Below are 23,326 nucleotides of genomic sequence, written 5' to 3' on the forward strand. Positions count from 1 at the left end.
TTCCTGGCTGCTGGTACCAAGAGTGTTGACTGTGGAGCCAAGCAAACTAAAGCTGTTAACAATTTCAATCTCTTCACCATCCATCATAATGCTGCTTTTAATTGTCCCAGTAGCGAGAATCTTTCTTGATGGTGATCTTCAATGTCTGTTGAAGGCTACAGTCCTTTGACTTTCTGCAGCAAGTGCCTCAGGTCCTCCTCAGTTTCTGTAAGCAAGGTTGTGTCATCTGTATAACATAGGTTGTTGATAAGTCTTCCTCCAATCCTGGTGCTACATTCCTTCTCATAGAGTCCAACCTCCTGAATGATCTGTTTCATATATAGATTGAAAATGTACAGAGATAGGCTGCATCTCTAGTGTACACTTTTCCTGATTGCAAGGATGACAGGGGATATCGGGATAGGTTTCAATCTTTGGTTAATGGGATAATGATGGGTCATAGTCTTATCGACGACACCTGACAACAACGTGCTCATAATTTCTCTCTCTCTTTTTTTTTGGTGTTATCTTTGCTTGACTTTGGTATTGGGTTATGCTTGCTTCATAGAGTGAGTCTGGGAGTATTCCCACGCTTTCTGTATTCTGAAAGAGTTTGACTAGAAGTGGTGGAAACTCTAAATGTTTAGTAGAATTCATCAATGAAGCTGTCTGGGCTAGAACTTATATTGGTTGTTTTTATAACCTGCTCAGTTTCTTCTTTTGTGATCTATGTGTACACATTTTCTATTGGCCTGATAGTTTAGGTCAGCAGTGTATTTCTCCAAGTGTGTCCATTTCTTCTAGATTAGAAGTACGCTGTCGTTGTTGGGTGCTGGCGAGTCGATGGCAGCCTATGATCTGAACTTTGCCCTCGCGCCCACTGTGGTAGTCACCATGTGACACTCCAGCCTGTTGAGGGCCATCTCCTCTTTCTCTGATGTTCCATATTTCCCAGCATAGTGTCTCTCTCCAACGACTTGTTCCTCCTTAGAAGATGTCTAAAGTGAGTGAGATTGAGTTTCCCCATCCCTGCCTTTAAATAACCCTCTGGTTGAATTCCCTTCAAGACAGATTTGTTTGCGTTTTGACAGTCCATGGGATATTTACTACTCTTCAAAGGCATCAATTCTTCAGGCCTCTTTATTCACTGGATAACTTTCAGATGTCAAGGAAGTGACTGAAAATACCATAGCTTGGATCAGGTGCAGCTTAGTCTTTAAATGGATATTTTTGCTTTTTAGAATTTTGGGAGCTGTCCTTGATAGCCATTTCCCCCAATGCAGTTATGTCTTTTGATTTCTTTTTTTAAAAATTTTATTATTTTGTATGTATGTGTACTGTCAAATCAGATCTGACTGGTACAAGAGGAGTCCCTCCTTCTCCAGCAGAGCATTTGGTGGATTCAAACTATATACCTCTGGGGTTGCAGTGCAGCTTCTTGCCACTAGGCTACCAGAGCTCCCTGTCTTTTGATTTCTTAACTGCTGGTACCATGGGTGTTTGATTGTGGACCCAAGTAAAATGAAATCATTGACAACTTGAATTTTTTCCTCACTCTCATGATGTTTTGTTGCCTATTGGACCAGTGGTAAGAATTTTTGTTTTCTTGATCTTGAGTTGGAACCCATATTGAAGTCTTTGATCTTTTAGAATAAGTTCATCAAGTTTACTTTCTGCAAGCAAGGTGTGTCATCTTCATAATACAGGTTGTTGATGAGTCTTCTTTCAATCCTGATGCCACTGTTCTTCATATAGTCCAGAGTTTCAAATGGCTTGCTTAGCACAGAGATTGGATAGGTATGGAGAAAGCATACCAACATGACGTATACCTTTTCTAATTTTAAAACAACAGTATTCCCTTATTCTGTTCCAATAGCTACTTCTTGACCTATGTAGCCATTTTTTTTATGAACACAATTAAATGTTCTGGGGTTCCCATTCTTTTGAATGTTAGCCATAATTTGTCATGATCCACGCAAATGCCTTTGTATAGTCAAAATGAAATCTTTCTGGTACTTTCCGGCAAGAGCCATCTGACATTAACAGTGATATCCCTCATGCTTTGAGCTCTTCTGAATCCAACTTGAATTTCTGGAAATTTCTTATCAATGTACAGCTGCAACCATTTTTAATAATCTTCAACAGGGTTTTTACTTGTCTGTGATAGTTATGATATTGTTTGATAATGTCCACATTCTGCTGAATCACCTTTTTGGGCAATGAGAGCAAATGTGGATGTCTTCCATCAGCTGGCCAGGTAGCTTGTGCCAATGTCTTCAGAGAAGCTTGAATTTCTTCCTTTAGTACCATGGTTCTTGACCATATGCTACTTCCTGAAATGGTTCTGTGCCAACCAATTCTTTTTGGTAGTGATTCTGTATTCTTTCCATCTTTGTCAGGGGATTCCAGCATCACTCAAGATTTTGTCCATATTTTCCTTCAATATGGCAACGTAAGGCCTTCATTTGCTCCAGCGTTCTTTCAGCTTAAAAAAAAATGCCAGGCTTCCTTTTGCTTTTCTAAGTTTAGCTCCTGGCAGTTTCATTGTAATATTTTGCTTTGTCTCCTCAAGCTGCCCTTTGAAATCTATTCCGCTCTCTTATTTCAGTATTTCTTTCTCTTATTTTGGCTTCTTTTCATCCCAGTGCAAGTTTTAGGAGTGTCTTCTGACATTCATTGTGCTCTTGTATCTTCATCTTTGTAATGACTTTTTGCTTTCATCATGGATGATGTCTTTGATGTCATCCTACAACTTATCTGGTCTTTGGTCATTGGTGTTCAATGTATCAAATCTATTGTGAAGATGGTTTTGAAATTCAGTTAGGGATACACCCAAGGTTTTGTCTTAGCTCTTGTGAACGTGTTGCTTGGTTTTGACTGCTGCTGTTAAGCTCGAAAGTCTCTTTCCACTGATGATTCATTTTGATTCCTGTGGAGCCCATCCGATGAGACCATCAACTGAAGTGCAGTTCTTTATAATATACTGTTATTATCCTTTTTATTTCCATTGCTTCTGTTACATCACTCTATCTCATTCCTTATTCACATTTTTTTCCTTTGCTAAGGTTTCTCAGGGTTTTGTTGATTTTAATCCTTTCAAAGAACCAGCTTCTAGTCTTGCTAACTCTATTATTTCTCTCTTAAAAATTATTTTAATTCTGGTTTGGGTTGCTTCTTAAAATTAATAGAAAAGTCTTTCTCATTTTTCCCAAGTTTGAGCAAAACAGTATGCGTTCTTTATGTTAAAAACTTAAAAATAACAAAAATAATTAATGACTTTGTCCTAAACAATTTGTAAGTCACTCATGTGTTGTTGTTAACTGCTGTCGAGTTGTAGACGACTCATAGTGACCCTATGAACGAAAGACCTGAACCTTGTGTAACTTTCATCATTTCTCCAAGTTCATAGGGTTTCTGGAGGTAAGCTATTTTGGAAGTGGATGCCACTCCTGCTTCCAAGCTTGTTTTAATTGGGGAGCTCCACCACACACTGTCCACCATAGGAAACCATCATCACATTTGACACATTAGTGTCACAGTGTTCAGCATCACAGCCACCACAAGTGGTCTCTGTACACAAATGGACAGACCATTTACTGAAAAACCGAGACAACTTTCAGAATGTAGGGGTAACTAGTGGGTACAATCACACACACACACAACTAGTTAGAAAACAGGTTTCATGAATTTTAGTCATTAAAGTCACTAGTAAACCGTATCATTAAGATAAATTGAAAAAGAATGCTAAGTACACTAATGTTTGCAATAAAGTCGTCACTAACTCATGCGTTCCGTGTGAAAACGACTGGTTTCCAAGGCTGTTCCTTGTTTTTCTAGGTTGTCAGTAGTGAGTAACAACATAGAAGGGGAGGGACTTACTGCACTTGCACAGTCCATGAAAACAAATGTCACCCTCTCCCACCTCTACATTTGGGGAAACAAATTTGATGAGGCTACATGTGTGGTAAGTTTTCTTCCAAAATCCTTCGTGTAAAATCAGAACATTCACAAGTTAGAAAATTGTCTTAAGATATTTAGAAATTGTAATGAGATCTAGTCATTCTGATAGTTAAGTCTTAAACTTCAGCTACTGAAATCTTTTGTGTTGAAAAGCCCAAGACAGCAAGGAGCGGGTATTTGCATAAAGATCATTGAATCACACAGGTCTAATTCTCCCAGAGTTAAAAAGGCTGCTCACAGTGGTATAATTTTCAATAAGCTTTCCTAAATTAAACAAGACGTGGAATTTAAAGAGACTTTTGTCAAAATATTTCTCACAGATGTAAGTCAGAGAGCCTTTGATTCTATTTAAAACAAGGAAAATCTTTATTTGAAAGGAATGAACAAATTTGTTATGTTCAAACTCAAAATATGTTGAAGGCCCAAGTCTTATAATTCTATTATAAGAAATCCCTTAAAACTAATGACAAGTGAAAAACTAAAGCAGAAGCAGCTGGCTTTCAAAATTCTTTACTGTCTAAATTTCTGCTTTTCTGTAGAATGGCAAATTATATCTATGAATCTGACAAATTTATCCTTTTAACAGTCTGTGTTCTTCTACAGTGAAGAATTGGGAAAGCCAGGCCATACTATGGAAATTGTAAGCCTGTAGATTTAGTTCGTTCTGTGTTACACAGGGTTGCTGTGTGAGGGCAGACTCAATAGCACCTTATAGTAATAATGAACTCCGTACGATTGTGTGCCAAAATCTGCTTTGAATTATTTTTCTGAGAAATAGGTTCCTACTTAGTAAGATTTTCACAGGCATATACAATACCCCTGATTAAACAATAATGTGGAACTGGAAAATTCTGACTATAGACCACGTGTCCTTAAATTTAATACTAAGGAATCATGCCCAATATCTTACCTTGAATTAGTTTTTATAAAATTTTAGTTCCCTATGATGCTGAACCTTGTACCATTGGGGTATCAAATACCAGAACGGTTTCTCATTGTGGACAGTGTTTGGTGGAGCTCCCAGCTGTCAGACAGGTTTGGAAGAAGGACTAGCATCTACTTCCTAAGCCACATGCCTCTGGGAACTCTATGAACTTGGAGAAACGATAGTTATGGAAAGGCATTAGGTCTTTGTTCATAGAGTCACTATGAGTTGTGCTCGACTCGACGGCAATCAACATGTAAAACTGACTGAATAAAGGATGGCTTTAAAGCACTAAAGAACAAGAATGCCAATTTAAAGACTGAAGTGTGCCTAACCCAAGCCGTGCTATTTTCAATTGCTCCATATGCATTTTAAAGTTGGACAGGAGTAAGACATTAGCACAGAACTGATGCCTTTGAACTGTGATGGTGGGAAAGTGCAGGCAGTTTGCAGACTTCGTGTTTTCAGGAGGGGCCAGTGGAAAGAAATGTTGTGCTTGGAAGAGTAGAAGCTAAAAGAGGATGACCTTTAGCAAACAAACTGGATTAGCACAGTGACGACGGTGGACGGTGGACGGTGGAGGCGGAGAGGTGGAGCAAAGGTGAGGCTGCTGGTTTCGTTCTGTTTTCTCCCCTCTTCCTTGTGTCTCATCTCTGTTGACCCTCCAAGATTAAGACTGTGTAGAACATTTTCCCTTTGCTATTTTCTCCCTTTCAAATCACTCCCCACTTTATTAGTTGCAAAGGAGAAAAACTGCTAATATTAGATGAGCCTGTGGTTGACTTAATAAATTGTTATTGTTAGGTACCAACAAGTCAAGTACAACTCATAGCACCCCATGAACAAACCTGAAGTCTGTCGCTTTTTGTCTTAGTGGTTTTATATCGATTGTCCTGCTGTTAGAGTTAGGTTTCTCTCAGCGTTTCTAATTTTGTCCATGCTGTGCATTATTTTACAGATTTCTTAATCGGCTTTTGGTGTGTATCTACCCTAATATGTTAATATGCCAGTTTCTTTAGCCATTCATCTGTGCTTATGGTGACCCGGCTTGTTTCCAACTCTTTTGCTGTTACAAATAATGCAGCAGTAAACATTCGTGCACATCACTTTGTAGTACAGCTATTATTTGTGTAGTATATATACCAAGCAGGGGAACTGACGGATCAAATGGTACCTCTATTCCCGATTTTCCACACTAGGGCCAAATGGGGGTATAGGTTTTATTCTGTTGTTCACAGTTGACGCCATCTAATATGACACCTAGGAAGTAGTAAAATTGGACAGTGTTGTTCGTAATATTTTATTTCAGATTACAAACTTACATGGCTGATTTGAATATTTAAATAAGCATTATAAAATGAATCAACCATTTTAACAATGTTATGTTTTTCCTTTTCTTAAAAACCCTAGGAATATTCAAAGTTAATTGAACTAGGTCGTTTAAAACCAGACAATACGGACATAGAGCCCTACGTGGTGGACGGACATGTGTATCTGGCAGAAGTCTCCAATGGTCTGAAAAAGCATTATTACTGGACACCAACCTATGGAGAAGCGTATAATCACTCAAGTAATGCAGGTTTTGCCCTTGTACCAACAGCTCAACATCTATGAAAAAAAAATTCTAATTTGTAATATTATTTGCTACTTTCAGTGCTTAACAATTCATTTCCTATTAATTCATTTTTTTATAAATTAGAATGCATTACTTTTGTCAAATGTGTAAAAGATATAACTACATTGAACTTTAATATCATTAAATTGTCCACTGTGAAAAACTGAGTGTACAAAATTTTGTAACAATCTGGAACACGGGGTGGATTGTGGGGTGGGTTTGGGGGGAGGGGAAAGATGTTCAACAATGGGGTAAAAATACTATCAAAAGAACCCAGTGAGATATAGTCAATCAAAATGATCTCCCTCCAAAATATTATTACTCTCTTACCAAGAGAAAAACAATTTTTGCTAAGTGGAGACTAAAATTTTCAAATAATTTCTTTTTGTAATGAAAATATAACCAAGTAGGTAAAATAGAAGATCATTACAAGTATCTTAACTGAAGTTGTTATGAAGTGGTAAAAAGGTTTGTCTTGTATGATTGATTGTTCTTGCTCTAAGGGAGGGAGTACTTCCCTGACATTACTATTTACTTGCCTGTGGTTTTGCTGAAAAGCAGAGCTACAGTGTGGTTTCAGGCTTAAGATATGGTTTCCAAGTTGAGATACCGTGAAGAAGCGATACACACTGTGACCCACTGGTTACAGACATATATTCATCATTTTTTATTAGTTGATATACATCAAGAGGAGGCTGCTTAATCGGAAAGATTACCGCTTTTACCAATTAAACCAAATTAAGACCAATAGAAAATACATTAATTTTATTATCAATGTAATACAAAACAAGCCACAATAACGCTGGGCAGAAATAAGGTGGCTGTGACTCTGATCAACAGTATAGTACTGATAATCGAATCCACCAAAATCAGGTAAGGAAATAAATACATGGGGAAAGTGGCAACAGGGTCGAGCGACAGGGAACAGCTGAATCAAGTGGAATTTTCTCCATTCACAGGAAGGAAAAGGACCTCTGTAAAACTACATGTAATCAAAAGGTTTAATTTATAAAATTTTAGAATCCAAAGCTTATAAAAACTCAAATAGAAAATAAATGGACTTTCTAATAGTCCAAAATGTTACCTTATAATTGAAGCTACCTTCTTACTCTTTACATAATGTATCAAATTAGGAAATCAAATGATTTATATAGTACTCAGCAAGTTCATATTTAGAAAAAAACTTTTAGTTTTTCTTTTTAAAAGTGCATAATAGGCATAAGAGATGCTTATAAAAATTTCAAAACCCAGTATAATCTACTGATCTCCAGCAATTTAGAAACCTATTAAAACATAAGCAATTGAATTAAACTTTAAAACAGTGTTTTCACAAGATAGAAAACAAATACCTATTTAAAATTCCTTTTGAAAATCTTGGCATCAATTAACACACAAACCAAAAGTACTATTAACTAGTTCTCTCCAAAACACTGACTTTTAAATGAATGAAAGTTTATATGATTTTCTGGCTTTTAAAAGAAAGCCTTGTCTCATTAGGATAGTGAATGCCAATGAAATACATTGTTAGAGAAGGAGCTCACTTTGAATTAGTACAGAGTTTTTGTCGGCAGAAAGAAACGTATCCTCACTGCTTCCACGACTATGTACTGGCCTGTGGAGCTTATAAACAGCAACATTCGTGGGCTAATATCATGGATTCTGTTTAGATTTAAGGGAAGGAAAAGAGCACTGAATTCAGTTAAGATGATGAAAATCCTGGAAACAGATTAGCCATGATGGAGACACAGCATGATGAATATACCCATGTACGTGGGAAGAATTTGAAATGGACAATGTTTTGTATACATTTTACAATTTAAAAAAACAACCACCAAAAACCCAAACAAAAAATGGAATCAGATTTTACTTCAACAAATGAAGGGCGATTCTAAAATACTAAGTTGGCTTTAAAACCAAAAACCTTATGCAACCAAGACAGAGCTGCTGAAGTATAATCCGCACTAGACATAAATGTCAAAGATCAAACAAACACTGCACAGCAATGATGCGGCATCAAGTGCTTTACTTCAGGTGAGTGAAAAAATAATAGTCACAACTCAAGTGAATGGAAATTTAATATGAATCGAGTCCTTTACCAGAAATGTATTTACTCTTAGAGATATCGAAGCAATTCCATGTTCTTCATAAAGTCAGTATAACTGTTGTAAAAAAATCAACTGTGGCTCTGAATAACCATTCACAGCTGACCTCAGCAAAGAATCCGACGGAGGAGACTGACTATCTGTGACGGGCAGAAGCATATGGTGGTCCTCAGTCCCAAGAGGAAGAGAGAGTGGTAAGGTCATCTCAGAAGGCTTCACATCCATACTTTCTGAAAAAGGACTTTTCTGTATGGAATCTTGTTCACTCAAATTATGGTCCTCTACACTGGAATCCAGAGTTTTGTCTGCACCTGAAATGGAAAGAGGAAGAGGACTATGTTTAACAAAATAAAACTTCTGGCACCTGTGGTTCCTGCTATCTTCTTCCCTATGTTCTTCATTCACTCATGTTCTCTGTCTTCCACCGACTAGCCTCTCCTTATCCCATAACTATCTATGCACATCTAAAATCTCATTTAAGTCCAAACACTCCCGCTATTGTAAAAGTGGTTTTAACTGTTGCAGAACAAGGTTTTTTGCATATGGTTTTATGACATGTCTTGACATTCTACTCAAGTTTACCCTGACTCTTCAAATAGATGTTAAATTCCCTGAGGGTAAAATGTTGTACTTGCCCCACTCCTTTAAAGGGCCAAAGACCTAGAATGATAATAATGACACCATGTGTTCAATAGCTGATACAATTCGGTGCAATCTCAAGCTCATATATATGGTATTTTCATACTGTTTACCGAACGGAGTAATTTTACACTAACAGACATAAATGTTATTATCCCTCTTTGCTTTAAAAATGTGCACCAGTTTAACAACGTCTGTTACTCTAAAGCGTTGATATGATTTCATTTGCAGTATGCTAGTCGGCAGCGCTGGTGGGGGGAGCAGTGGCTAAACACTCAACTGCTAAGCAAGAGGTCGGTAGTTCAAACCCACCAGAAGAAGAAGTGTGGCAACCTGCTTCCCTAAGGATGTACAGCCTGGGAAACCCACTGGGGCAGTTTAACTCTGTCCTGCAGAGATGGAAGGCAGTCAGCTCCACAGACCATGCACACAACATCCTCGTCACACAAAACTGCACGGATCCTTTGCTGTATTCTTGCCAAACTACCCTACAATTTTACGAAACAAAATACAGCCTATGCTTTGTTCTTCACAAGATTTTCTGCCTAGATTGTATACTCTTTCCCATCCCAGCCTCTGAACCATTCTTTCTTCACCGTTGCTCCAAATTTTAACCCTTCATAGTTTTAATGATAAAGGTTTTTAAATTTTAACCTACCTCAAAAGCAATTGATATTTCCCTTCATCATCACTTTCTGAGCCTTGTATATCCTTCACTTGTAATTAAAGTTATGTATGTCTGTTTCTGCTTTCCTACACCATATTGAAAGTGTTTTAGGGTCAGATCCACGTCCCCTTTGACTTCCTATTTCTGCAGTTATATGCACTTTACTGGCATTTAGTAAATGCTGAATTAATGATTTACTGCAGTTTTCAGATGCTTCCAACTTAATCTTATGAACAGCCATTTACAGAGTAAAGAAATGTTGTTTTGTTGTTTCTAATTATGGTAACACAAGCACTGCACAATGTTTAAGAATTCATTTTAAACAGTCATCTGGATTTACATATACTTTAACAATCTAGAATTACTCATTTCCCTGTTTCCTCTTCTATTTCTAGGTTAGTGTTCGTGAGTGTTCATCAAGACACTTTCTAATAACGACAGTAAACCCTGAATTACTCAGACCATAGTTTATTCCATACTTGATCACCCGAAAAGAATTTGAAATCACAATTTTAAAGGAGAAATATATTTTAAGTATAGCTCACTGCTGTTGTTCGATGCTGTCGAGTTGACCGTGACTCACGGACTGATGGAAACCTTACCCCCCTGTGCCTTCATCACACTCTCCACCTGACACCCACTCTCCACCACGTGCTCATGTCCTGGTGCAGTCACTGTCATTCACCCTGGGGCATCTTCCTCTCTTTTGCCGACTTTCTATTTTTCCAAGCACGACATCTGGTGCCTCCAGACAACATGCCTCAAGTACGTGAGACGAGGTGTCACCGTCCTTGCCGCCAAGGCGGCTGCATCTCCTCCAAGCTGGATTTGCTTGTTCTTTTGGCAATCCGTGGTGTGTTCAATAACCTTTGCCACCACCACCATTAGCGGCACACGTTTTTCATTCAGCCTTCCTTATTTTTTTCTAAACTGTATTATTTTTACATGTACCGTCAAATCAGATCTGACAGGTACAGGAGGAGATTTCCCCCTCCTTCTCCAGCAGAGCATCTGGTGGATTTGAACCGTGTGCCTCTGGGATTGCAGTGCAGCGTCTTGCCACTAGGCCACCAGAGCTCCCTTTTTCTAATTTTAACATGCGTATGGAACAACTCAATTACCATGGTTTGGTGCACCACAGTCTTAAAAAATTATATCCTTGCCCTTTAGCACTTTAAGGAGACTCTCGACAAGCTTTCCGCAATGCAACAGGTCTTCTGATTTCCTGAGTGCTGCTACCAGGAGTGTTAACTGTGGATCCAAGTGAAATGAAATAGTTGGCAGCTTCAATCTTTGAACTGCCAGAGAGGCACTGGCTTTTGAGTCAGCAGTACAACTCCGTAAGACTATGACATCAGAGCTGCCTCAGATAAAGAAATGTATCACCCCCGACCTCGAAATAAACGGCTAAACTCTGTATCTCGACAGCTGAAGGGACAGTGCACTCGAAATGATGAGAAATTTTAAGCATTTACCAGAATGGACTTTTGTTTTGTGCTTCTTTAAATTTTTAATATCTGTGTAAGAATTTCCACATAATTCACAGATAAATGGTCGTTCTCCTGAAAAACAGAAAGTTCAAGATTTCACTATTTTAGAAGCTGCTAGTTAGGACTAAAACAAATGAGCACACAGCAAAAAAAAAATTTACTATATTGCTTAATATTATTTTTAAGCTATTTACTCATCTAGTTCTAATTTGGCTCCTAATAATAAATGAAAGATTGAATACATTCACGTGCTGTTTTATCCCCACTTTCAGGGGCAAAACATGTTCACTACCAAAAACTTACTTGCAAACTATGAAAACAACTTAAACTTTTATTCCTACTGAACACCAGCTCAAGGTACAGCTAATAAAAGAAATTTTATTTTCTGCTCAGATTATGTAAAAAAATCCTTTAAAAATACTGACAGACTGAAATGGTACAAAAATTAATATGCTTTAAAAATCAGAAATTGTACAAATATCTTTATATCATGACGTTACTATATACGTGGTCAGTAAATTTACTTCTTAAAACTCTCTTAGATGCTCAAACTGCTCTACATATAAATTGTGAGAAATTCTTTTCTATAAACTGAAAGCCATACATTTTAAAAGTACCATTTCCCAAAATCTGTTTTACATTCAGGGTTCAATCTATTTACTTTTTACAATAAACCCATGAAAGGCTGAATTTTATTTATTAAACATACGCACTAACTGCTGCTTAATAATAAAGCCTGATGTTGTCATTATCTGTGCACTCTAACCCTTGCCATTACACACTGGCTATCTGCTGCACGTCTTAGAAAGCGGACACAATTCCTGACAAACTTCACACTAGAAGCAACTAAAAAAAATATGAAATAACCAAGTAAAAAGTTGATCTTTAGACATTAAAACATTGTTATAGATAGGGTATGACTTCAAACCATTTAAGTTGATAACGGCTTAAAAAGTCAAGGTTTATATAACAAAAAATTAGAGAGAACAAAAAAATAATCCATTCTCCCTAAACACAGACCTGTATGGGATCGAAAGTGTTTGTTGAGCTCTCCTGAGGAGATAAAACTTTTCCCACAAATACCACATATGTATGGCTTTTCACCTAGATGGAAGATAAAAACGAAGTGGTGTACTATACCAATATAATATTTATTAAGTACAAATAACCTAAAAAAACCTATTAAAATAGTTTTTAGATCAAAACCACTTAATACTAGATTTCAGTTTTCCACTTAATATTAACAGTTATTTTATACTGCCGATGTAACCTGAAGCTTTTTACATAACGAACCTTTCTGCAAATGTGCCTTCTAGCTGAGATGGGTGGGCAAGGATGTTGACTTTAATATGATTAAAAAATGTACTCACATCATTAGTATATAATATACACCATGAGATAAAGGGAAATAAAGGTAGTTAGGAAAAATTCTATGGGGAAAAAATGTACAAGAAAATTAAAACCTCTGAGGAATTAAGTTTGCTTCACAACTTAGTTGCCTTTGAAGTTATCTCTTTATAATCTCTTCAAATCTCAGAATGTCTATATATGTCCTATCCAAACCCACCTTCACCTCTAACTACTCCAAAATTTTATTTAAAAAATACTAAACTCAAGACACTAAGGCAGTTTCCTAAGATCATAAAACATGCCTCAACTCATGTTTATTTCGTCAAAATGATCTCACTGACTTTAATGGCCAAGATGCATGATAAAAGATTACCATCCTGTTAATATTCTAAAAGACAATTTTTATATCCAGTATTTATAAAAAAATCATAAAGCTGAAAAGCTCCCAGAGGTACAAATACAATGATCTGGCTATACAGTGAACCCACTTCCTAGGAAGACATACTTTACTGCCTTTCTTCTTTTCTCTCCAACACTTTTGAGAAGTGTGCGTCCAGCCCTTACCTGTATGCTTTCGAGAGTGTGTGATAAGGGAACTCGAGACAGCGAAGGCCTTGCCGCAGGTGTCACAGACGTAGGGCTTTTCTCCAGTATGCCTCCGGACGTGATAGGTCAGCGTGCTGGCCTGGGCAAACCTCTGTCCACATCTGTCACACACATACGGCTTCTCCCCACTGTGCTTCCTGGGAAGAAGGCAACGTGCTGGTGAGCCGGCGGACAACAGCGTGAGGACCAATCTTTGCACAGTCACCGAACACGGTGTCTTACACAGTGTTTCAATCTTAATAAATCAGGAATATGAACTGAAAACTTGGAAGTCTTTGATTGTAACTGCCAAAAATAAATGTCCTGGTTTTAATGAAAACATCACTTTTGAGAGCGATTCGTCATTTTTGCCACCACCATTACATGATTGTTGGGTGGGCCTCTAATTCTACCCAGCAATTCGACTAATCCATTCACTCTTCACTCAGTTCATGTCCCTGATTCCTACTTCCTTGAGAAAATTTATGAAATCAGAAGAAAACTTGTGCCATTCCATTCCAACTCTGTCTACTCAGTTCATGTCCTTGCTTCCTATTTCCTTGAGAAAAACTTAAGAAATCAGAAGAAAACTTGTACCATTTCATTCCAACTCCGTCTGCTAGAATCTATGCCTATAACTTTCTCTCTCGTTAACTATAAGGATGACAGTTTATCTTAAACTCCTTCCAAGTGGAGCCCCTTATGTACCCTGTTACCATCCTTGAATTTCCTGTCCTACAAATTCCATTTTCCCCATCAAACTAGATTACATCCTACAAACGTACTGATATTTTCCCATCTTTAAAGAAAACAAAAAAGAAAAGCAAAACCAATTGTTCTATTTCTCTCCCACTTCATTGAAAACTTCTTTAGTCTCCAAGTATTTGACTTGTTAGCCTCTAATACTCCTTTTTTAAACAAATGCTTTGTCTAACAATAGCTCTGCTGACTTCCCATTTCACTAACCAGTCACTTCTCAGTGTTTAGTCCCCCATCAACAGAATCTGCCGTAGCTGCTCCCTCCCCCACTTGAATTTTAGGACAGTTTATTTCCTTGCTGTTAGGGACCTCTCCAAAGTACTGAAGAGCAATGGTGTCTCTTTGGAGACTAAGGTGCGTCTGATACAGGCCTTGTTATGCATCAGAGAGTTGGACAATGACTAGGGAGGATAGAAGGAGAATTGATGCCTTTGAGCTGTGGTGCTGGAGAAGAGTATTGAATATACCATGGACTGACAGGAGAACAAACAAGTTCATCCTAGAGACGGTGAAACCAGGCTGCTCCTTGGAGGCAAGGATTCTAAGGCTCCGTCTAACATACTCTGGACATGCTGCAAGGAGGGAACGGTCCTTGGAGAGGGACATCATGCTTGGTAGGGTGGAGGGACAGCGCAGGAGGGGAAGACCCTCTATGAGGTGGATTGATTCAGTGACTGCGGTAATTGGGATGGGAGTGTCAGAGACAGTGCGATTGGCACAGGACAGAGCAGAGTTTAGGGATATTGTACATAGGGTCGCTATGAGTCGCAAGTGACTTGACAGCACCTAATAACAACAACAACAAACATTTCCCTAGTTTTCTTGCTATAATGCCTGCTCCTTCCTAGAGGCCTGATGGTTCCCTCTTGTCAATGATCATTCTTAGCTTCAGAACTCGGCTTTCAAGAGCATCTAAATACCAATGACGCCAGCCAGTACCTTGAACCCTAAACTTGGATATCCAACTATCTATCACACATCTCCATGACAGAAGTCCACTAGTCACTAAACTTACTATGTTCAAACACGAGTCTCGTCTTTTCCTTGTTAGAAAGCTTTATATGTGAATATCCCCAGTTAACACAAGCTCACCTTCTCCAATGCACAAACAACCTCTGAACCTCTTTGGCTTTTCTTTCATCCTTGACATTTAACCTATCAAATTCCTTCAACTGAAGAAAATGTGTTCAGAATTTAACTTCTTACTTTCTCCACTGTCTAAGCCACTATCACGCTCACTTGGGTTTTGGTTCCCTGAGTGGCTACCCGGCTCCTACTCGAATGGTCCTACTCTCCTAAGCAACAGCCAAAATGATCCTCTTCAAATACAAGCACTATCAGATCAGCATCTCACTCTCAAGAACAAGCTGAGTACCATGTGTGCTCACTTAGCATATTCAGATCTTATTATTACATCACTAACTTCCCAGCTGCCCTCTCCCCACCACCGTTCTGCAGCAGCACCCTGAATGTGCTACACATATTTTATGGTGAGATCATGATGACAATTCTACCCCTCAAATCTAAGGCGGCAGATTATCCATCAAGATGACCTAGTGGCACCGTGGTTAGGTGGTGAACTGTTAACCAAGAGGTTGGTGGTTCAAACCCACCAGTTGCTCCATGGGAGAAAAATGGTGTCTGTCTGTGCAGATTTACATTTTTGGTGGTTCTAGGGGGCAGTTTAACTCTGTCCTATAAAGTTGCCAGGAGTCAGAAGCGACTTCACAGCAGGGGGTCATCTATTCATAAGATTACAGGGAAGGACAAGCAAAAAGATCAAACGAGGTGCGGTTTGTTTGTGGGGTTTGGTTTCGGTTTTTTTTACCTGGCATGAATCTTGAGATTGCTAGAAGTTGCAAATTGTAAATTGCATACATCACATTTATAGGGTTTTTCCTCACCATGATGCATGCGACTATGGAAGACAAGCTGGCATTTCTGAGCAAATCCTTTATCACATAATTCACATTTATATGGCTTCTCACCTAAAGGAAAAGAGTAAGGAAAATTTACCTTAGAAGGTAACATTCTGCTCGTAGAGCTCATCAACAATACCAGCCTTAATACAAAATGTGAACTAGAAGGAAAAAATACCTCTTTTTTTCTGACTCATGACAAATTTTCTTCAAGTATATACTTATAGACTTAAATATTTGTGATTTTCAATTAATAACAGTGTCAGGTGATCAATGAGAAAATATATATATTACAGCTTAAAAGTAACAAATGTAGGGTTACAGATCCAGTGCTCACATTTGACCAAAAGAAATGGGGAGCTGAAAAAGAAGGTATTTGCAATTCCAATAACCAAGTACAGTATTGGCAAGGTCAAGAAAATAGGGGATGCGTGGTACTGACAAAATCTCAGAAATGGCCTGAGCTCGAATTACTTCTCCTCTATCAGCTTTAATATCTTCAGCTCTGTTAAATACTTAACATACTAGAAGCAAACTTATGCTTACTTTGTGAAGAAAAAAAAAAGTAGAAAGAACTCATGCACTAGGCATTTATCAGTTATAATAAATGTTAAGTGCCATCAAGCTGTAGACAACTCATAGAGACCTTATGAATGAAAGACCTAAATACTTGTATAACTTGCATAGTTTTTCCACGTTCATAGGGTTTCCGGAGACAAGCTATTTCAGAAGTGGATGCTACTCCTGCTTCCAAGCTTGTTTTAACTGGGGAGCTCCACCAAACATGGTCCTCTATGGCTAATCATTATTGCATTTGACACATCAGTGTCACAGTGTTTAACATCCCAGCAACTGCGAGTTACCTCTGTACAGCTAATGGACCAGTGCTATACCACTTAGAAGAATGTTTGACCAAAGACAATTAAGTAATTAAATGCCAAAAACCCCCTACTAAAATACTTGCTGAGTACTGAAAACACATTTTTAACTTTAACCTACCACTTTTGTGAGGACACGTTTATAACAAATTTGAAGCACAGAGAGTCAGCATTTATTTGTTCTAATAATGCGTTTAAAACGATTTCCATCACAGTATGAGGACAAGGACAGAGCCCAGAGTGCACTCTCACCTGTATGTGTTCTTACATGTGTTTTCAGCTGGTTGCACTGGGTAAATGCCTTTCCACACAAGTGGCAGACATAAGGTTTGACTCCTTTATGGATTCTCATGTGTCTTCTCAAACTGCTGGCTTCTGAAAACACTTTCCCACACGTGTTACACATCGGCTTGGCCTTGGGATACCTTTGATCCAGCTCCTCCCCAGAGCTCTCCAGCTCGAAAGGATTCTTAACACTGGCTATATTGGACATAGAGTGTTCTTTCAGCGCACAGTGTGGCTGGGATTTTCCACGTTTCCGTTTCACAGTGACAGTCTGTCCATTATCTTGTGCTGGAAAAGTATTCTCTACAACTGATGTCAACTCGAGTTCTGAATGATCATTTCTTTGTGCAACCTGTTCTGGTATGGGTGTAGATAACTTATTTGCGTCTAGGAATAATTCAACAGATGCGTTCTCTAAAATGTCACTGGGATATTGCACCATTTTATTCTGCTCTGTTTTCTGAGCGTTCAAAGCCTTCTTCTTCTTCTTACTTTGAGAAGACTTCCTTCCCAAAGCTCCTTGTTTAGAGTTTGCCTGAACTAGGTCTGTAGTGGATCCTTCTGATTTCTCCCGACTGTTATAATCGCGCAGAGTAAGTAGACAAGTCTGCTGATTCAATTCAATGTTCCCAGTAATACTAGAGATCTCTGTAGAAGACGGATTAGCAATAAAAGCAAAATCTTCCATCTTTATTTTACATTTAGTGACCACCTCTTCTACTTTGAGATAGTCAGCAGCTTGGTGGATTTCTTTAACATTCCAACTGTAAGGAAAACAAGGCTAAATGATAATATTCTGATCAAAGAAAAACTTTTGAACAGAATGCTGAAAAAAAATCACAAAGTACAAAAGTAATTCATTTAGCATAACAATATAAAAATTTCCAACGCCACAGAACCAAACTGGAAAAAGAAGAATGGCTTTTCATATCTATACATGCAACAGAAAATGGTGTTAGCCAATTGTACCTCTTATCATTTACTTTGATAACTCTTCATAAAGCAACAGTTTCTTTGGATTGACATAAACGGGGAAGAGGCTAATAACACCCGTTTTCTACTCCTTTTCTCTGCTCTCCTGTTAAGGGCTTGAATTGTACCTTCTCAAATTTTACTGTGCAGGCGAATTACCCCCAGATCTTATTAAAAAGCAAGTTCTGATGCAGTAAGTCCGCAGTGGAAGTGGAGATTATGTATTTCTACCACAGTCCCTGAGATGCAGATGCTTCTGGTCTGTGGACCATACTTCAATATCAAGGTCTTAGCATGCGATGAACATTCTCTAAAGGAGCCCTCCCAAGGCGCCCCGCTGGCACAGTGCCGTATGTGGTAAGCTGCTAACCAAACAGCCCGACATCACCCTGTGCTCCTCAGGCAGGAGCGAGGCAATCTCCTCCCCTCAAGACTCACAGCCTCCATTCAACCCTCCTGACTGCCATAAACTGGCATCATGTGGGCAGCAGGGGTTTGGTTTTGGGTGGTTTTTATGTTTTGAATCCTTTCTAGCAATTCTCTCGTCTTGTTTTGTCTTTTCTGGTGATATGCAAGCCAAGTTAGCTGGAGAAGGTTTGTTAGAAAGATATGTTACCATATTTAGCATTCCAATAGTGAGGGAAATATAGATATTAAAAAAAAAAGTTCTTGCCTCTAGAATTTTATAATGAAAGGTTTCTTAATCAACCTAGCACTGGTTCTGGCATTTCTAGCTGAATTAATAAGCCATAAAATCAAAGTTGAATTGATAGTAAAACAAAAAAACATGACCTTTACTTATTTAAGGGGACAAGTACTCCCCTACTTGCCTTCTTTTCCAGAGATCACTTAGTTCTTCAGAAAAGAGCTTTTCTCTCTTTATTAATATATGTAAAAAAGTTTTAATGATAGCTAATGATCTGTATATGTATCTAGTGTGTTAGTTGTACATGACATGTATCAAACACACACATGTATACAAATATATGCACACATAAACCTTTTCCTTACTTCCGTTAGCATCCTAGAGAACTTACAAATCTTTCTTAATCTTCTAACTAAATCTGCTTTCCCTCAAGTGCCAACTCTTCTATTATAAATAGAACCACTTCCAGCTCATTATAAAAGAAACAAATTAACAGTCTAGTTTAGAAATCTAATTATCAATTTAAAGAACATTTTGTTCTCTGGAAAAAATCTTAAATTCACAAGCATTACAAAGAAACCTCTGCAGCACAGTGCTTCCAAACTTTCTCCACAGTTAAGAAAATGTTACTTACGGTACTTTTTTATGGCCTTTACCTATAATTTTGGGATCTATGATTCATCAAGTTATTTCTCTCCTTGTCTAGAAACAGTATATAGAGATGCACCTCTTATTTACCTCTCATAAAAGATCTTTTTGCAAATAGAGTGGTGTTAGGGAAAGAAGCATGAAGTAACTGGCTCACACGCTTTCCTGAATGTAGCTATTAATAAGATAATCCTAAAGGGGGGAACCCCACAACCGATATGAACAAAATATAATATAAATGAAATACTGTATAAAACACAATGTGGAAAAGGGGTGAGAAGTGGAGGGGGGAACCACCACAAAATATATAATGTACATGCATGAAACACAGTATGTATGAGGGATAAAAATATTAATTCCACTCTCTCAAAACATTACATTTATTCTTCACCAATTTTACCGATTTTTTTTTTAAATATAATCCACTAAAAAGGATATCCCAGAAATACTGTGATGACATACCAATTTACTCTACTCTTTAAGACTATATGTAACCAAACTATAATTGTGCTTAGTACTCTATTAAATAATCATTTAAAAAAAATCTGGTAGTCTTTAAGGATAACATAAATGGGCATTAAGCCACTTAGCAACTGTTTATTATTGAACAAAAATGTGTAAATCATTCATAAATACTAGTTATATGGCTAAATGCTTTACGTGGTTATCTCATTTAACCTATTGTAATCTGCACTTTAGGGAGCTCTAGTGGTAAGAAGTTGCACTGCAATCCCAAAGGCAGCAGGTTCAAAACCACCAGCTGCTCCGTGGAAGACAGACAGGCATCTCCCCCACATTGACTTTTCTGCCTCTAGAAACATTCTGGATTGCCAGCTAGGAGTTAGTTCTGACTCAAAGGCAAACAACAGTAACAACAATCTGCATTTTACATTTAAATGAAGAACCATAAATGAAAAGAAAAAACTTGCCCAAGATCCCAGTGGGTTAACCATGACTAAGGTAATCTGGCTGCTAACCCCACTTAGTTCTCGACTGTGTCGACTTCCGTGATGAGTAAGGAGCCCTGACAGAGCTGTAGTTGTTCTGTACCGTAAAGTCAGAACCACCCATAGCTGATCCTCCAGCTGGTTTTCAGGGGCAGTTCATCACACAGGAGATTGCCCATCATTCTCCCAGAGCAGCCTCAAACTGAGTGCCTTCAGGATTAAAGCACAGCTTCTTGCCACTGGGCCACCAGAGCTCCAATGCCAGAGAAGTGCGTTACAAACTGGGCTTGAGCCAAAAGAGCAGTTCTAATGGACCAGCTGCTCCTGAGGGAACCTCCTCTGATCAAGATTTATAGCCTTGAAAACCTGGCTGTCGTCATGAGTCAGAGTTGACTCCCCAGCTTCTATTTCCGTACACATCTTCTCTTACACTTCTGGCTGGGCCGGAAAGAGCGTGTACTAAAAAAAGATTGACTACTAATTCAAACTGGCTCTCTGTATACAGCTCAAAGGAAGGTGCTCTCCATGCGTTCAAATCAATTCAGCATGATTTATTCTGGCATACTTTTTAAAGGATTAAAGAAAAAAACCACTAACTCGAAGAACCACCAAAATGGACTGGTTTTACTGAGTTATTCAAACTATTACCGACGGCCATCCAAAAAAATCAATTCAGAGCAACCCTAAGTGTGGAGAGGAGAAATGCTGCACAGTTTTCAAGGACACAATCTTTTAGAAGCGGACGGCTAGGGACGCTTTTCGAGGCACCTGTGGGTGGACTCACAAAGCTGCTGTGAAGCACTTTACTGTTCCCATCATCCAGCCATGTCATGTGGAAACGAAGAGTATGATTAACTGAGCAGAAGTCGCCCACCCCTTTCTTCTCTATCTCAATCACCTTAAGAAGTGAACAACAAAAATCAAAAAGACCAGAGGAATATAAATACCAATTAAGCAGTGGGAAACTGGACTGCAAAATTCACTGCTTCACATCTTTAAATTTGCACCAATGTGTCAAAAACATAGCTATAATCATTAATTAACACCTTGTGGGTTTTTTCTTATGCTATTTGCTTTTTACTCCAAATCTTTAATAGACTTCATTATTTAAAAATTGTGCATGTATCCATCTGGGAAGATTCAATCCAGAAACAAGAGTTGGGACAATAAGTCAAATACACTGTAGCGCTAAATATTATTACCCAGCCTTGATTTAAAAAAAAAAAAAAAGCGTGTACTTTACCTGTCAAGATTTAAAGTTCCCGTGTATATAAATTCCAGTAATTTCTGAAATCCATCCGCTTTCACCTGACTCTGATCAAGAAAGACATTGTTCTCGGAAGTGTTTCTGTAGATCGCACCAAAATACTCGCTAAAGGAGGCAAGCACATTCCTATGAGCTTTAAACTGGAATTCCCCAATCACTACAGTGCAGTCACAAAGAAAGCCTGCTTCCCGTTGTTTGTTCAGTCTCTCTAAAAGGTGCTCACAGTGGTGGGAATACTGCATTTTGTTATCTGAATGGAATTTTACCCTTGTTCTAAAAGACAAAAAAAAAAAAAAAGGAAAGAAAAAAGAAAAAAAAGGTCAATCAGTAACTGTCAGCGTGCATCAAACAAACGTCTTGCCTAAGCAACTGGTGGAGAGTGCAAGAAACAGAAAAGAACATGAAGGTACGTTCATAACATAAACAAGAACAAAAATCAGGTCTCACTTTTTAAAAATCTTTTTATTTTTGTGTGTGTACCGTCAAATCGGACTTTATTTTTTTTTTAAGCTGTTAAGTGGGCTTGACTTTCTACCTTTGTAATTCACCTTGAACAACTAACACACTCCTCTGATGACACCAATACATGAGAATACCTCGCAGAGCTGCAAAAAAAGAAAGTGTTAAAAATCTCACGCAGATATTAGTTGAACCCCACGATCAAAGTTCAGCAGACCCATACATACTAAGGGTGGGGAGAAAAAATATATCCGCTGAGGAGGAGGCGTTAAGATCGATCAGTATCAGTTCTGACAGCTCCGAAAGGTGCTCGCTTCCCCGGTTCGCACAGTTGTCAAACGCAAAGCGAGTGTCCAGAGCAGGACTGTCCGGAGCGACGGGCTGTCAGACCCCTGTCACCCGGCCAGGGGCGGCCCCCGTCCCTCCCCAAGCTGACTGGCCCTCGAGGTGGGGCTGGACAGTGTCCAGTCCCTTCCTGGTGTCGGCCGCCCTGCGCGCTGCCCAGGAACCACTCCCGCGAATGCCCACGGCCAAGGTTGCGGCCAAAGCCACCGCCGGGGCTGCCGCTCCTAAGATTTCCCGTTAAAAAGAACCCAAACTGGGTCGTCTTCGCCACGACCCGCCCTCGAAAACTTGCCCTCCGAAAGTCCAAGTTCAAGATCCAAACGGGAGCGGTCAACTGGGCGGAAGCGCGAACTCACCCGATCGCAATCCAAGGGGGAAACACGGTTGATTCACTCCCTCGCCGCCATCTTGGGCGACGTCACGACGTCGTGACGTCACGGCGCCACGCTCCGACTCTCCCGTCCTCCGCGGGGGCGTCACGTCCGGCTGCCAGTGTTGCCTGGCAACGCAGAAGGCTGATGGACCGCTTGAGTCTCGACCCCAGCCAGGGCCGAGTGGACAGTCCCCAACTCCCCGGCATGCCCATTCGCGTGAAAGCCGGGGCAGCGCAGATAAGGATGAACTTAAGAATTCATCCACAGAGCCCCGCCTGTCCACCTCACTCTGAACATGATGGTCATCTGCTCACGCCGGGTCCCGGCTCTGGGCCGCGGGGGGGCACCAGTTCACCGCGGGCGTCTTTCCGAGGTCGGAGTGCGCGCTGCATGCTGGGATTTGTAGTTCTCCGTCTCCTGCCATCATCCTGTCCTCATGGGTGCCTGGAGTGGAGACAGCTGCTTTGTGTACACTTGGGCTCTCATCCAGAGGGAATTTTTAAATAGAGACTGAT

General features: G+C 39.2%; 2 protein-coding genes across 3 annotated transcripts in view; one reads left to right on the forward strand and one right to left on the reverse strand.

Moving 5' to 3' along the window:
* LRRC34 (leucine rich repeat containing 34) overlaps positions 1-6,478 on the forward strand; it is a 33,370-nt gene extending 26,892 nt beyond the window's left edge. The window contains exons 10-11 of the mRNA XM_006890386.1: positions 3,817-3,943; positions 6,275-6,478. Coding sequence (XP_006890448.1) covers positions 3,817-3,943; positions 6,275-6,478 — 331 coding nt within the window. The remainder of the gene's footprint in view (positions 1-3,816; positions 3,944-6,274) is intronic.
* A 2,008-nt stretch (positions 6,479-8,486) lies between these two features.
* MYNN (myoneurin) lies at positions 8,487-21,901 on the reverse strand. 2 transcript variants are annotated; one of them, XM_006890367.1, is made up of 7 exons: positions 21,610-21,901; positions 17,121-17,917; positions 15,900-16,059; positions 13,292-13,470; positions 12,398-12,481; positions 11,363-11,449; positions 8,487-8,892 (listed from the first exon to the last, which is right to left on the reverse strand). In XM_006890367.1, the coding sequence occupies exons 1-7, from the start codon at positions 21,873-21,875 to the stop codon at positions 8,630-8,632; spliced, it is 1,836 nt and encodes a 611-aa protein (XP_006890429.1). In that variant the 5' UTR covers positions 21,876-21,901; the 3' UTR covers positions 8,487-8,629. The 2 variants fall into 2 exon arrangements, with proteins under 2 accessions (XP_006890429.1, XP_006890430.1); XM_006890368.1 differs by lacking the exon at positions 11,363-11,449 and having other exon boundaries at positions 8,572-8,892.
* Between the last annotated feature and the right edge of the window lie 1,425 nt (positions 21,902-23,326).

The sequence above is a fragment of the Elephantulus edwardii genome, unplaced genomic scaffold, assembly GCF_000299155.1.
Source record: "Elephantulus edwardii isolate Elephantulus edwardi_28Jun2011 unplaced genomic scaffold, EleEdw1.0 scaffold00088, whole genome shotgun sequence".
In the NCBI taxonomy this organism is placed as follows: domain Eukaryota; kingdom Metazoa; phylum Chordata; class Mammalia; order Macroscelidea; family Macroscelididae; genus Elephantulus; species Elephantulus edwardii.

Bases quoted from the DNA above. Each gene is read 5' to 3' on its own strand.
- MYNN (XM_006890367.1), bottom strand. From the start codon at position 21,875: ATGCAGTATTCCCACCACTGTGAGCACCTTTTAGAGAGACTGAACAAA. The intron at 13,471-15,899 runs GTAAAAAAAACC...CCTTCTTCCCAG, and splicing joins AATCTCAAGATTCATGCCAG to GAAGCACAGTGGGGAGAAGC. The intron at 12,482-13,291 runs GTAAGGGCTGGA...TCTTCCATCTAG, and splicing joins ACACTCTCGAAAGCATACAG to GTGAAAAGCCATACATATGT.